The sequence below is a fragment of the Puma concolor genome, chromosome E1 (assembly GCF_028749965.1).
Source record: "Puma concolor isolate L17-30 chromosome E1, mPumCon1.1.hap2, whole genome shotgun sequence".
NCBI lineage: Eukaryota > Metazoa > Chordata > Mammalia > Carnivora > Felidae > Puma > Puma concolor.
Genome location: NC_141680.1, coordinates 38,228,605 through 38,242,150, shown reverse-complemented (window position 1 = coordinate 38,242,150; position 13,546 = coordinate 38,228,605). Strand labels below are relative to the sequence as shown.

The following is a 13,546-nucleotide window of genomic DNA, read 5'->3' as shown; positions in this document are numbered from 1 at the left end:
TGTGAATCCGTGTTTATAAGCGAGCGTGTGAATGTACGTTGGTATGCATAAATGTTTCTGTGAGTGAGTGTGAATGTTTGTTTACTCGTGAGTGTGTGTGAACGTGAATGCGTGCGTTCCCCGGGTCGAGTTGGGGATGTGTGGATGCCTGTATGTTTATTTATAAACGTACGAGGAGTAGGGGTGTTTATTGGCGACTGTGTGTGGCGATGTATATATTTCTGTATGTGTGATGTCAGCCTGTGAATGTGTGTCACCCGTGCATTTGTGTATGTCAGAGTGTGTAAGGGGGCTGTGTGTGTGATATCAGGGTTCGCTGGCTAGTAGCCCCCAGAGCAAGGAGGAGGAAAGAGAGCCGACCCCAAGCACAGAAAGAAACGACTAGCAGCAGAAGTTGAAGCCAAGAGGCTCTGGGATGCATAACCCTGACCCTCTCTGTCCCCCACCCCTGGTTCTGGGGAAACACAGAAAATAAGGCATCTGTTCATTTTTAAATTGTGTTTTATTTCTCCATCCTTCAGGTACACATACAACGTAAAGAGGATCACGGGGGCTCATGGGAACAAGGAGCATCGGGCAGGCCAGGTGCACAGAGGGGACACTTGAGCTAGTCGGTGGGGCCATGGGGCTCCCTAAGGCCCCTTCAGTGCCGCTACTGGGAAGTCAGGGGGGCTCAGGAGGACGGAAACCACACACTGTAAGTCCAGACCCACAGACCACAAAGACAGCGTCAAAGAAAGGGGTTTACAAAACAGCAAGATTTTACAAAGACCTTACAATAGCGACATAGAAAAGGGGCGGCAAATCCCAGAAAGCTACAGAACAGGTAGATGATGTCCTCATATCGTACAAAACAAACCCGACGGACGTTTCTATAGGTAGTATTTTTTTTTCAGTGTTAAGAAACCAAAATTTCACCTTCTCTCCTTAAAAACTTTTCAACTGCTTTCCACTATTTAAATAGTTTTCCCCCCTCCCGATTTAATTTGAGTTTCCTGGATCAGTTCTCAGAGCTGGGCTTCACCTCTCTCCCTGTCTCAGCTCTCTTCCTCTGCCCTTCCTCCCGGCTCTCACTCTTCCTCGTCCTCCTCCACCTCGGCCTTGTCCTGGCCTGTGACCCCAGGACCCGCCGTCTTGTTCTCCTTTTTCCATTTCATGCGCCGGTTCTGGAACCAGATCTTGATCTGTCTTTCGGTGAGGCAGAGCGCGTGCGCGATCTCGATGCGCCTCCGGCGGGTCAGGTAGCGATTGTAGTGAAACTCCTTCTCCAGTTCCAGGGTCTGGTAGCGGGTGTAGGTCTGGCGCCCTCGCTTTCGGTCAGTCCCTGCACATAATATTTAAAGGAGAATAATCAGTGCATGTAGGAGAAGCCACGAGAAGTGGTTGGGAGAGCCCATTTCTCCACGAAGCCAGACTCTTATTTTCCATACCCCCAGCGTGTGCAGGCTTTTCTACAGGCCTCCTGAGGCAAACATCCCCACTTTCCACCCAGAAAGTCCTCCAGCCTCAGGCTTCTGGATGAAAGATTTAGCCTGCTGGCTCTTGTGGGATGAAGGAAGGTTAATCCTCCCATCACCCCTGGGACCAAGGACCCCAAGCCTCCCTTTTGGGATAGTGACTCTGATGTCTTTAGGGCAATGGGGCAATGGAAACCATAGAAGTGACCCTGGAGTGGGGCTCTAGGCCTGACCTGAGTGCTTTTCCCAAAAAGAAAAGGAAACAAAGGAGCCTTATAGACCCAGTCTCCCTCTCTCTCTCTCTCTCTCTCTCATACACACACACACACACACACACACACACACACACACACACACAGACACACAGCCTGTTGTATGAGGCAGAGGTGAGAATTTGCAGATTTCCTTGGAGCTCAGAGTTGGCCTGAGAGCAGTTGCCCTCTGATGACCATTTTCCAGTGAGTGGCTGAGGTTCAGACTGTCCTGCCTGCCCACCTGCCCAGACGACCCAGTTCTCCAAATCAATATTTGGGCCTCCAGGAAGGAAGGCACAGGGGAGACAGCAGCCTGGTTTGGGGTGGAACATGGAATATCAGGGTGGTGGGGGCTGAAGGCCAGAGGAGAGCTTTCCAGGTTAGGCCAAAACCCTGAGGAGCCTTGGGAGAGGCTGCACTGGGGGTGGTGCCGATGCCAGCCCTCCTGGGAAGTAGACGTGGGAGGAGGGACTAGGGGCCCTAATTTCAAGTCAGATAAAAGCCAACGTGAAATGTTTACGAGCAGAAAAACTTGGGCTTTGATAAATCAACTGGAAAGGCAGTTGAATTATGGAGCAGGTAATGGGGACAGTGACCGCCAATACGGATGGTGTAGGAGCTGGGCTGCTTCTGGCTGGATTAGGAGCCTCTGACCACAAGTCTTGGGCCTTCTGAACCTTGGGGTTGGGCCCTGAGACCAGGAAAGCATTAAGAAAGATGTCTGGTTTCGGGCTAGTCAGGAGACTCTACTCTCTTGGGGCTCCTGCAGTAGCCTCTTCAGTGGCCTGCACTCTCTAACATCTGATTTGGCTCCATGGAGACCCTCTCCTAAGAGGACATTCACCCTTCTGGAATGACACCTGCAAACTTGCTGGCCACTTCTCCAGAGGCACTTAGGAACCCTAGGAGGGGGCACCTGAGGAAGCCAGCTGTACTCCTATGAGGCTGCTCACCCTTTCTCTAGCTCTGCTTCCCCCTTCCCAAGTTCACTGGGGGGTCAGGAGCCTCGTGTCTCTTGGTCTCAGCCCCCCTGTCTCCACCTGCCTCTCTGGCTCTGTGTCCCTGGCTGGATCTTCATCTCTTCTCATACCCCCTCCTCCCGCCAAGCCTCTAGAGCCCACCTCTAATTGTCCAGAAGGGAATAATGGGGGAGCGGGGTTGGCTGGGAAGGAAGGGGGAGGGGAGAATTGCTGAGCGCTGCGGCCCCCCTCCCCCAGACCTCCAAGCTGGGGCTGGGGGACACACCCAGAGCTGAGATCCCCGGCGGGGGAAGGGAGAAGGGAGGGGGGGAGACCCTAATGGCTATTCTCTGCAAACCCCAGCCTTCCTCCACAAGACAAACGGCCTCGTCTCCAGCCCGTGCCGGCGCGGCTGATAAATATTTAAAGCTAAAAGGCCGGGAGGAAAGGTGGGGGGCGGGCGGGGGCTCGGAGCGCCACGGCGTCGGCGGAGAGAGATCCGCCAAGGGAGCAGAACGAGCCTGAGAGCACCGATCAAAAAATGGGGGTGGGGGCGGCGCGCCGGGCTGCGGCCAAGGGGCTGCCGCGTCCCCCCCACGGCCGACCTCCTACCGGAGCATTCTGGACGCGGAAAGGGGCACTCGGCCAGGAAGGGGGCGCCTTCCGGGGAATGTGCCCAGGCCACTGCGGCTCGGGATGGCTCGGTGCGCGGCGTTACCTGAGCTTCGCATCCAGGGGTAGATCCGGAAGTTACTCTCGGCCGCCAAGTCCGAGTCCCTCTGCTCCTTGGCGCCCGCCGCCTTGGCGGAGTCGCCGGGACACACCCCGGAGAGGTTCTGCTCAAAGGGCGCGCAGTGCATGTTGAAGGAACTCGGCTCGAGCCCGTAGCCGGCCGCGTAGACGCCGGCTGCACTCTGGCCCGCCATGCCCCCCCCGCCGGGGTACAAGCCCTGCATCGAGGCGGCGAAGGAAGCGCCCGAACCCGCTCCATAGCCCGGGCGCTGGGGGTTGGAAGCAAACGCGCAAGAAGTTTGTTCAGGGAAGGCTCCGGTAGCGAAAACCGAACTTGCGGCTGGATATTTAGAAAATAAAGCATTCGCATAATACAATGAACTCATAATTTGGCCGGATGATTTGTAGGCAGGGACGTTTTAGTGTCGGTTTTACGAGATTCCTTGATATATTACAGAATTAGAGTCCAGATTTACACCAAAAAGGACCCCCTTTTTCCTCTCCGGACCACGTGACCCCGCCCACGTGACGTGCCCTCCGCCAATGGCCGGGCGGCCTCCCCACGGCTCCCGGTAATGTGGAAAAAATTGTGTGGCGTTGGATTTATAAAATATGATCAATAATGAATGGGAAAGCCAAGCTCTGTGGATTGGGGCTGGGGGCTCAAGGGCCGCTGCCGACCCCCTTGGGCTGGAGGCAGCTTGCAGGCGAGATTTGGGGAGGAAGGGATTGAGTAGAAGGGAAAATAAATAACCTCGGAGCGATCCGTGTTGTCACCCCCCCCCCCATACACCCACCTCCCCAGCCGGTTACCCAGCGAGAAACAAATGCAGGGACTGCCCGCAACTGGGTGGGTGGGTGGGGGCAGGGCAGGTCTTTATTAATCTGGGCCAATTCAGCCTGGCTGGGCCTTTGGGGGAACTTGGTCCTGTTCTCCCGAGGTGAGGAGCGGAGGTGAGCCTGGCTTCCTGGCTCTCTCTGGGTGCCCCCGGACATACGGGCAGGGATGGAGTGAGGCTTCGTGGGTGCTCCTACAGGCGCGGGATCCAGCCCACAGGCGTTGGATACTGCGGTTTCTGTTGGCTTAAAAAAAAAAAAAAAAAAGGTTTGAAAATAAAAAAGGAAGGGGGTGGGGTGGGTGGGAAGAGAAAGGAAGGGAGGAGGGCGGCCTGGGTATGCTGCTCTCCTGGTTCCGGGAGGCGGATGCCTCAGTCGAGCGTGGCTGCCGGAGAAGCAGAGGCAGCGAAGGAAGGAAGGCGGCGAGCCACGACCTCGGAGCTGGGCGAAGGTGGCCAACTCTTGGAGAGGGAGAGGTGGGGAAGAGCATCTCCCCTCTCCTCCTCCTCCCCCCCCAAACCCAGTGGGGGGGAGGGAATAAATATATAAGCTTGTTCAACGGCCCTGCGCTCCACTTTTACCAGCCACCCCCCCCCCCCCCATGCACACACAGGAGACAGGAGAGGGCCCACAGAAACAAAAGGGGAGGTGGCGAGGGATAGAGCCACCAACCGGGCGCATCTCTCCAGCTTGGCCTGGGCGCCTGGGTCTCGGGCAGACAGCCTCAGAACACGAAGGGAGGGGGTTTCTCTGGGCTCCCCTCCCCCGTTCCTCTCTCCTCCAATCAGGCGCAGCCGCCTCCCTCACCCCCTGCGCCCCTGGGCCAAGGGACTCGCACCACCTGCCTCCAGCCCCCGCCCCCTCCTCTGGGCTGCCTGGCCTGGAGGGCGCAGGAGCCCGGTGACCGGCTCCCCCCCAGCTCTGCAAGGCGCCGGGGGCAAATGAGGAGCGCGGGCCGGGCCAGTCTCGGGTTCTCGCTTGTAAACTTTATTGTAACTCTTCCGCCCTTTTCAGGCGCAGACAACAGAACAAAGTATAGAGGAACAACAAAATATATAATTAGCCCTCCCACCCCCCAATAAAGCAATTCACGGATACAGGATACATTCTCTTCACAGTAAACCTAAGAACACTTTTAACAATTGCCCACAGCGCGCATGCTAACTAAAGTAACCTCTTTTGAGAAACACTTAAGACGAAATTGCCAAACCAAAGGGGGCGGGGGTGTTGGGAGGAAAAGAGAGAAGCAAGAGAGAAAGCCAGCGAGCTAGGGAGGGCAGCGGGGAGAGAGGGGTTGGGAGGGGGAAATGAGGACGAGAGAGAGAGAGAGAGAGAGAGAGAGAGAGAGAGAGAGAGAAGAGAGAAAGGGAGGGAGACAGAAAGAATTACGGCGTGAATAGGCAGTTTCATGTTGTTGGGAGAACTTAGCAGAAATCGGTACCTCGGTCATTACAAAGAAGCACGTTCAAAGGAAAAAAGACCATTGCACAAGGAGGCTTTTTACACGGGGCGGGGGCGTGGGGGGCTCAGCCAGGCCGCAGCCGCTCACCCTCGCAGGGCGAGGGAGTCCTTGCTTAAAATCCTTTTCTTTTCCCTCCCCCGGCCCCCAAGAGAAGGGAAGGAGATCCACGGTAGCTCACACACAGAAGCTATTACGAGATACTACCACTAGCGGGGACTGGCGCGGCGGGGGACGCTGCGGCGGGAGGCCAGGCTCCCGGCCCCGCTCGCGGGGCCAGAGCTCTCTCGGGCGGGGGCGGGCGACGGCGGCGTGGTCGGGGGACCCGCGGACGGAGGGCAGCCGCGGCCCTGGCAGTCCCAGCTGGAGCCTACTTCTTGTCGCCCTTCTGCGCGTCGCCCTCGTCCGCCGCCTCCGGGGCCCGCTCCAGCTTCTGTTTCTCCAGCTCCTCCTGCTCGCATTTGCTGCTGGGGAACTTGTCTTTGTTGTTCTCTTTTTTCCACTTCATCCTCCGGTTCTGGAACCAGATTTTGACCTGTCTCTCTGTCAGTCCCAGCGCATGCGATACCTCGATCCGCCGCTTGCGAGTCAGATAGGGATTAAATAGGAACTCCTTCTCCAGCTCCAGGGTCTGGTAGCGGCTGTAGGTCTGTCGGCCTCGCCTGCGTCCGGCGGCTGCTGGGAATGGGGGAAAGGGCGAGACAGGGGGGAGGGGAGGTTGGGGGAGGGGGCAGAGATGGAGAAGGTTGGAAGATTCGTGAACCAGCCTAGGAGACCAGTATAATAAGGGCAAGGGACCTTCTACCCCGCGCAGGGGCGGGGGCGCTGGGAGGCCGCGGTCAGAGGAGCGAGGGGAGGGGGGGTGAGGGGGGTCAGACACCACTGAATCTAAGGGAGCCAGAAAGGGGGAGCCCCCTCCCCTGGTAAGGAGCACCAGAGTTGGGTAGGGGTGGTTCAAATCTATTAAAAGTGCCATAAACTTTAGAAGGAAGGATGTGAAGGGTGGGGGGGGGGGGAGGAGGAGGATATAAGAATTTAAAAAGCCAGGATGGGGACGAATGGACCCACCTTGAAAAGCCCCCAGAGCCTCTGCCCCAGAAGAAAAGTTTCTTCAGGGTAATTAAACTATAAAGCAATTGAGAAGTGCAAAAGTTGAGCGCCCCCACTCCCACCACCCTCTCTCCACTACCCCCATAAAACACTAAAAGGGGAAAAAAAGGATGAGAAGAAGAAAAGTAAGGCAGGGTGAGGGGTTTATGGATTCAGGAAATGTCGCTTAGCGACCCCCTTTCAAGGGAAACAAAAAAGAAAGGAAGGAAGCAAGGGAGGGAGGAAGGAAGGAAGGGAGGGAGGGAGAGAGGGAGGGAGGAAAGGAGGGAGGAAGGAAAGGAGGAAGGAAAGAAGGAAGGAAAGAAGGAAGGGAGGAAGGGAGGAGGAAAGAAACGGGAGGCGATCGGAACGCAGCAGGCACGTCTTCCAGGAGCTTCAGGAAATGCTCCCGGCCTTCCCGGCCCCCTGCCCGGGCGTCGGGCCCTCCGGTCTCCCTTCCGCCCCGGCCGTCCCCGCCGCGAGCTCACCTTGCGGGCGCATCCAGGGGAAGAGCTGTGTGGGCGACGGGCTCTGCTCGGAACCCTCGGCCTCCTCGCCCAGGCCGCTGGCGGCGGCGAGCTTGCAGTCGGCGTACTGCACCAGGTCTGGATCCTGCGCACCGAACAGGCTCTGTCGCTGCAGCGGGTCGTAGCCGTAGAAGTTGCCCGGGTCCCCGTGGCACGCCACGGCGCACGGGTTCTGCTGGTAGGGAGCGGTGGACAGCGACGACGGCCCGTGGTAGAACTCCTGGATTTGCGACGGGTGCTGGAAGCTGCCCCCGCTGCTGGGACCGTACACCACGGTGGGTCGGCCGCCCAGGTCCTGGGCGAAGCCGCAGTCATAATAATTGGGGCGCAGGGACTCCCCGGTTTTGTATTTGGAGAACAGTGAGTTGACGAAATAAGAGCTCATTTTATTGAATTTTGAGGCGGCGGCGGCGGCGGCGGCTGTAGTTGGGGGCTGTTGGGGAGGGGGTGGGGAGGGGGAAAGGGAGGGAGAGAGAGAGAAAAAAAACGCGGATTCGCCGGCTCCTAGTCACCCTCGCCAGGAAAGGAGAGGGAAAGGGAGGAGGGGGAAAAAAGAAAAGAAAGAAAAGGCGAAGAAGATCTCGAAGCCGCCTCACTTTTTGTGATTTCCAGGAATAGAAAAGGGCAGCGAAGCCTCCAAAAGTCTAAGCTTGCATGGCAGCCGCGGCTCGCTCGCCCTCCCCCCACCCCCCACCCCCCAAACAAAAATATACCGCCACTTAAAGAGGTCCTCGCTTTACATTTCGAAGAAGGGATGCCAGTTCATAAACAGTTTTCGGTGATTTACTTCCCTGCAAATGAGTTGTTTCATATTTTGCACTGTCTTTTCATGATCATTTGCATCCATTAGAGACCCCGCATCCTATTGGCTTCTCCGTACTCCTCCCGGACAGAACGCAGAGCGAGGGTGCGAGCGAGAGAGAGCGAGCGCGAGAGAGAGCTAGAGCGAGAGAGCGCCAGGGAGTGAGGAGGGCGCGGAAAAAAAAAAAAAAAAAGAAAAGGAGGGGAAAAAAAAAACACCCAGGGAGAGCGAGGGGGAGAGGGGGAGAGAGGGGGAGAGGGAGAGGGGGTGAGAGAGAGAATGAATACGGATTAAATCTGTTTAACTACCTACATTAATGAGATATCTCTCGCCTCACAACAAATCAAATACCTTCGCAGACCACCCCCAAAGACTGATGTGGGGGAGTCACGGAAAAAAACACGCACACACACATACACAGCGCGCCAGGCGGAGGCACGCTGTTAATTTCGCGATTTTAACGAGGCAGTTGGAGTCTTTTTAAATGTCAGGGTCGCTTCGGAAAAATGTAAAAGAACACGGTTTAATTGCGCCGAGTTTTAAAAGGTCCTATAAATGTAATTGGTATTTTAATACAAGTTATCAAATCATACAGCTTCCTCTCCTAAACATATTTTCAAACAAACGAGGTAGTCATATTTAAGGCTTTAATGATCAATTTCCTTATTATTGATAAAGGTTTAACTATCGTGTGGAGGGAATTGGCTGGGTAACCGGCCCCCAAAAAACGGCTGTAAACTCTTTAACAAACTATAAAACGCAATAAAGCCGGAGTCTGTTGTTGTTTATGCCGCAGCGCATAAAAGCTGTTAGCATTTTACGAGTTCTTTCCTCTACAGCTATAAAACTGCAGCTTCGATCGCCCCACCGCCCGACTGCAGCGCGGTGGGGGTGACGAAGCCGAAATGAGAACGATTATGGGTTTTTTTTTCGGCGCAAACGGTGACTTTTCCGAGATTTTCGCCTCCTTCAGCTGTGGCCAGCACCTGCCCCCATCCCCTTTCTGGAGCCCCCCCCCCCTCCCCACACCACCTCCTCTCTGCCCCATCCAGGCCACTCACCAACTTTCCCTCATTAAACAAACAAGCAAGGATTTTCTTTAGAGCAGGGGTCCCGGAAGACATGAGAAGGGACCAGGAGGGGGGAAAGAAACTTTCTGGTTAATGGGCACTGGTGAAGCAGAAAGCAAAGTTCGCCCTGCAAAGGCCAGTTCTGCAGTTCTGCACAACCCTCTTGACCTGGAGAGCAGTGCTGGGATGGGGAGGGGGGCACTGACTCTAGTCAGTGCCTTGGGGGACCATCTTTGTGTGATGGGAGAGGGGCCTGGTGTTACTAGCAGGATGACACCAGGTTGGGCTGTCCCACTCCTGCACCCAGGCCTTGGGACCTTAACTAACCAAGCTCAGTTGGCTCCTGGCCTTCCCAGGCACCTTCTGCAGCACCCTAGGGTGAGCGGGCATCACCACGCCCATCAGCACATCAAAGGGAGGGAAGGGCCGTGGCGGCCGCTGCTGGGCGCCCACCAAGGCCCACGTGCTTGGTCTTGATGTCCCGTTCCTGTGCTGTCCTCTCCTCTGCTCTAGGTAGGGGCTGCAAGAATGTGTGTGGGGGGGCAGGGGCACCTTGCGGCTTTCAGCATCCTTTGAGCCACGGTCACTGCCTAAACCGACCTTGGGATAGAGGGGATTTGGATGCAGCAAGGCCACAGAGCTCTCCATTTTCTCTCCTTTCCCCTTGGGGAGCCTGTATAGTTAAACCCAACTCTCTCCACAGACCTGAGGACCTGGGGCTCCAGAGGCACAGCATACAGGGCCGAGCTGAGTGGGTGCCACTCTCTCCTGCCTTAGCCTTTCCCAGCCCACTGGCCTGCTGGGAATGGTGGCCTGGTTTTAGAAGGCCCCAGTCCCAGGGTCCCAACCAACGGCCTCCTGAATCAGCTCACTGGCCAAGGAAAGGAAAGGAAGAAGGGAGGGAGAGACAGACAGAAAGAAAAATTCTAACAACAAAGGTTAGAGGCTTTACAAACACAGTCGAGCCATTGTTTATTCACCAGAGTGCTTTGCTTTGGGAAGGGTGCTTTTGGGGGATCCCATTTACCCTAACCTTTGCAAAAATGAAACCATCAGCTTTTGCCAAGGGGAAACTACCAGTCGGGCCCCTTGGTCCTTTAAAAGTGAATCAGGAGAATGGGAGAGGGGCTGAAAGGGAGAGAGAGAAAGGAGAAAAGGAGGGGAGAGAACCAGGGTCTTGGGTTTTCAGTGCAAGGCTGAGGGGGCGGTGAGGCAGCAGAAGGCAGAGTTAAGTTGTTGCCGAAGAGAACATTTTTATCAAGTGCGGGGGATTTTATGGTCATGATTTGAGGACTCACCGGTGAGGTAGAAATTCAATGACTTGTTCTAAATCATCCCTACACCGTGCCAGAAATTCCTGATGGAAGGAAAATGTTTCTATTATAAGAAAAAACAAGAAAGAGCGAGGAGATCATTTATAAACACCCAACGGAGCGCAGATTTATTAGAGAAACTCAAGTTGAGTAACTCCGCTGGTCTCTCTGCACCCGGTCTTGGGGGAAGAGAAGAGAGACCGCGGCGAGGCTAATTTTAAGGAAGGGGGGGGGTGTGTGTGTGTGTCTATTTCTCAGGCAGGTTTGTCCGGATTGGGGGACACGCATCAGGCCGGGCCAGGAGGAAATGGGAGATTTGGAATCAGAAGGGTTATCGACAGACAGCTCTTGGGTCTCAGAAGGAAAATTACCCCCAGTCCAAGCCTCCAGCTGCTAAATTTCGGAAGGACCCTTGTCCCCGAGGTTTGCCAGGAGCAGGGCCGCACGGATCCGGAGCTCTCACCTGGAAGCCACGGACCGGCCGCGGAGAACCGAGCTCCTGCTTCACGCCGCCGTGCCCGCCCCCACATCCAGCCGGAAAACGCACACTTTTTGGGCTGCCCAACTTGGGGCGCGCAGAACAGCCGAGAAAATATACGAGAGCTCCCGCGCCTCGCCGTTCTGGGGAGCCCCTGCCCCGCGCCTGGATCCCCCGGCGCGCGCCCAGCCCCGGACGCGCACAAAGGCTCTGAAGCCTCCGTCCGTCCGTGCTGAGCCGCCCCGCCGGCTTTGGGCACCGACGAATCCCCACCAACGCCAAGGATCCATTTCTCCCCCACATTGCAACCCCCAAACCCTGGGCTGGCTCACCCGGTTCCCTCTCCTGCTGATCCCGTCTGGGGGCAGCTTCCTCTTCATCCGACCCTCTTCTACCCGCTCGCCCCTTTCACCTGACCTGCTCACCCGCATCCGGCTAGACATTCCTCTAGCTCCCCTCCCGGAAAATCTCATTTTTCCCAACCAGTTCTCCTCTTTTATTTTGCCCATTTCCCTATTATTATTATTATTATTATTATTATTATTATCGTTACTACTGCTACTGCCCGTTTTCAGGCATTGGTTCCCCTACCGACCACAGAAACTGGGTGAGAAGCGCTGAGACCTCCTCCTGGGGGAAATTCAGAAAATTGACCATTTGAGGGGAAGGGCGGGGGAGGGGGGGGGAGAAACACACTATATCTGAAATCTATAAAATGGGGGAAACGGCCATAATGAACCCTATATTTTTATTACGCGCAAATTATTCATGACTTTTGGTAGCGCTCAGTTCATAGATTGAGGGCCGACCAAGGTGCGCGGTGCCGCCGCCAGAGTCCGCAGCCGCCGCCGCACCGGGGATTTTCGCGTGGAGCAAGGGTGCCATCTAGCGGCCGTCCTGAGAAAAGGCGCCGCCGCCACCGGCTCGGCCAGTTTCTCCCGAGATGCAGCCGCCTGCAGCCGCCGAGGCGACCTGCGGGAGAAACTTTCATTATTAGCAGAAAAGGGGGAGGGAAACGAGACCAGGCGAGAGACAAGGCATCGGAAATCAGGAAATGGCTCATGAAATTGTACAGATAAGCTAAAAAAAAAAACAAGGAGGGGGGTAGGGAGGAAAAAAAATGAAACCATAAGCTTTTTTCTTCTCATACTTACCCCCGACCCCCCCCCCCCACCTCAAGCCCCTAATTTCTAGCAGAGACCGCCAATCGGTGCGTCGTTTATGGCCCGTAAAAGGGGGAGCCGAGTACTTTTCAAACCCAACACGATTGTTTCAAATTCTGAGGAAGAAACAATTGGGCTTTTTGTGGGGGGGAGAGGAGGCCCGGGAGGGTGGGATGGGGCTGTAAAAGGATCAAGAGGCTGCCCGCGCCCAGACGTCTGGCCCCGCCGGACTTTGTGTGTGTGCGTGTGTGTGTGTGTGTGTGTGTGCGCGCGCGCGCGCGCGCGTGTGCGCAGGGGGCTTCTCATTTATGACGCCTGATCCTGGAGGGGGTGTAGGGAACAAAGACAAGAGTCTGAATTGTGACAACAAAGTGTTCTTCCCTCCCCTGTCCCTCTTCTCCCCATCTTTGCCCCCCTCCCCCGAGCCTCCCCCCTAAACCCCAAGCCTCCGGGAGGGTGAGGGTGGGGGCTCCGGAGCCAGGCCCACCCATTCGGCCGCCAGCCCCCCGGAGCCCAGGCCCAGCTGCGGCTCCCTGCGCTCCGGAAAGTTTCCCCTCACTGTTTGCTTTGCTGCTGTTTAGTTTCTTAACCTTCAGAAATTTATACGCTATAAACTTTTATAGCGGTCATATTCTTTTATTGCTGCGCACACGGCATTGAATTCCTCTCCCGGCCGCTCTCTGTCTCGCACTCTCGCGGTCTCCCGCTCCGAATCTCTCGCTCTCTTTTATGACAACAGATTTCCCCATCTCCGGCTTCCCGGCCTCCGCATCTTCGCCTTTGTTTGTCTTTAAAGAAGCCACCCCCGGGCTCGGGACCCTGACGCCGGCGGCGGCTTCCCCGGGAGGCCTCGCCCCCCAACCCCGCAGCTCCGCGTCCCGCTCCCGCCTCGCCTTCGCCTTCCCTCCCGGCGGATGCTCGCCCGCTCGCGGCGCCGGGGAGCCCAGGATGCGGAGGGAGCCTAGTCTACACAAGCTCTAAAGCCAGATTCATTTCATAACCCGAATGGAACCCTCCTTGGAGGATGCGGGTCCGGGGCCCTGCCAGACCCGGGAGCTTCGCTTTTCCCCTGCCTTTTGCTCTCTGTCCGACTAGTTCGTGCTTTCGTTCGCTGGAGAGGGGTTGGCCTGGCCTCTTCACTTCCAGGCGCCTCTCACTTGGGCCACGCTTTGTCCCCACCGCTACCCCCAACCCGCAGGGTCTCCGCGGGCTGCTGCGCCGCTGGGGTGTGCCCGGCGGGAGGCTCCGGGGGCGAGCGGCGCTTCCCCACCGCCCGGCGGGCAGAAGCCGAATCCCAACGCCTGGCCGGAGACAGGCAGGGCTGCGCGGGACAGCGGCCTTCAGAAGAGGTCCTGGCCGGGACCCCGCAGTCTGTTAGGGACCGAGAGGTGCCTCTGGAGACCGAA

General features: G+C 56.6%; 2 protein-coding genes across 4 annotated transcripts; both read right to left on the bottom strand.

Annotated features, from left to right (window-relative positions):
* Positions 1-483: 483 nt before the first annotated feature.
* HOXB7 (homeobox B7) lies at positions 484-3,916 on the bottom strand. Its single transcript, XM_025917638.2, has 2 exons — positions 3,389-3,916; positions 484-1,324 (listed from the first exon to the last, which is right to left on the bottom strand). The coding sequence occupies exons 1-2, from the start codon at positions 3,786-3,788 to the stop codon at positions 1,071-1,073; spliced, it is 654 nt and encodes a 217-aa protein (XP_025773423.1). The 5' UTR covers positions 3,789-3,916; the 3' UTR covers positions 484-1,070.
* A 1,289-nt stretch (positions 3,917-5,205) lies between these two features.
* HOXB8 (homeobox B8) lies at positions 5,206-11,454 on the bottom strand. 3 transcript variants are annotated; one of them, XM_086687087.1, is made up of 5 exons: positions 11,310-11,454; positions 10,485-10,543; positions 8,028-8,254; positions 7,276-7,747; positions 5,206-6,376 (listed from the first exon to the last, which is right to left on the bottom strand). In XM_086687087.1, exons 4-5 carry the CDS (start codon positions 7,697-7,699, stop codon positions 6,069-6,071), a joined length of 732 nt encoding a protein of 243 aa, XP_086543213.1. In that variant the 5' UTR covers positions 7,700-7,747; positions 8,028-8,254; positions 10,485-10,543; positions 11,310-11,454; the 3' UTR covers positions 5,206-6,068. The 3 variants fall into 3 exon arrangements, with proteins under 3 accessions (XP_086543213.1, XP_086543215.1, XP_086543216.1); XM_086687089.1 differs by lacking the exon at positions 11,310-11,454 and having other exon boundaries at positions 10,485-10,675; XM_086687090.1 differs by lacking the exons at positions 8,028-8,254; positions 10,485-10,543; positions 11,310-11,454 and having other exon boundaries at positions 5,206-6,373; positions 7,276-8,011.
* Between the last annotated feature and the right edge of the window lie 2,092 nt (positions 11,455-13,546).

Coding starts and splice junctions, on each gene's coding strand:
- HOXB7 (XM_025917638.2), bottom strand. CDS start 3,788: ATGAGTTCATTGTATTATGCGAATGCTTTATTTTCTAAATATCCAGCC. Junction 1,325..3,388: donor CCCCTGGATGCGAAGCTCAG/GTAACGCCGCGC, acceptor TATTATGTGCAG/GGACTGACCGAAAGCGAGGG.
- HOXB8 (XM_086687087.1), bottom strand. CDS start 7,699: ATGAGCTCTTATTTCGTCAACTCACTGTTCTCCAAATACAAAACCGGG. Junction 6,377..7,275: donor CCCCTGGATGCGCCCGCAAG/GTGAGCTCGCGG, acceptor CCCCATTCCCAG/CAGCCGCCGGACGCAGGCGA.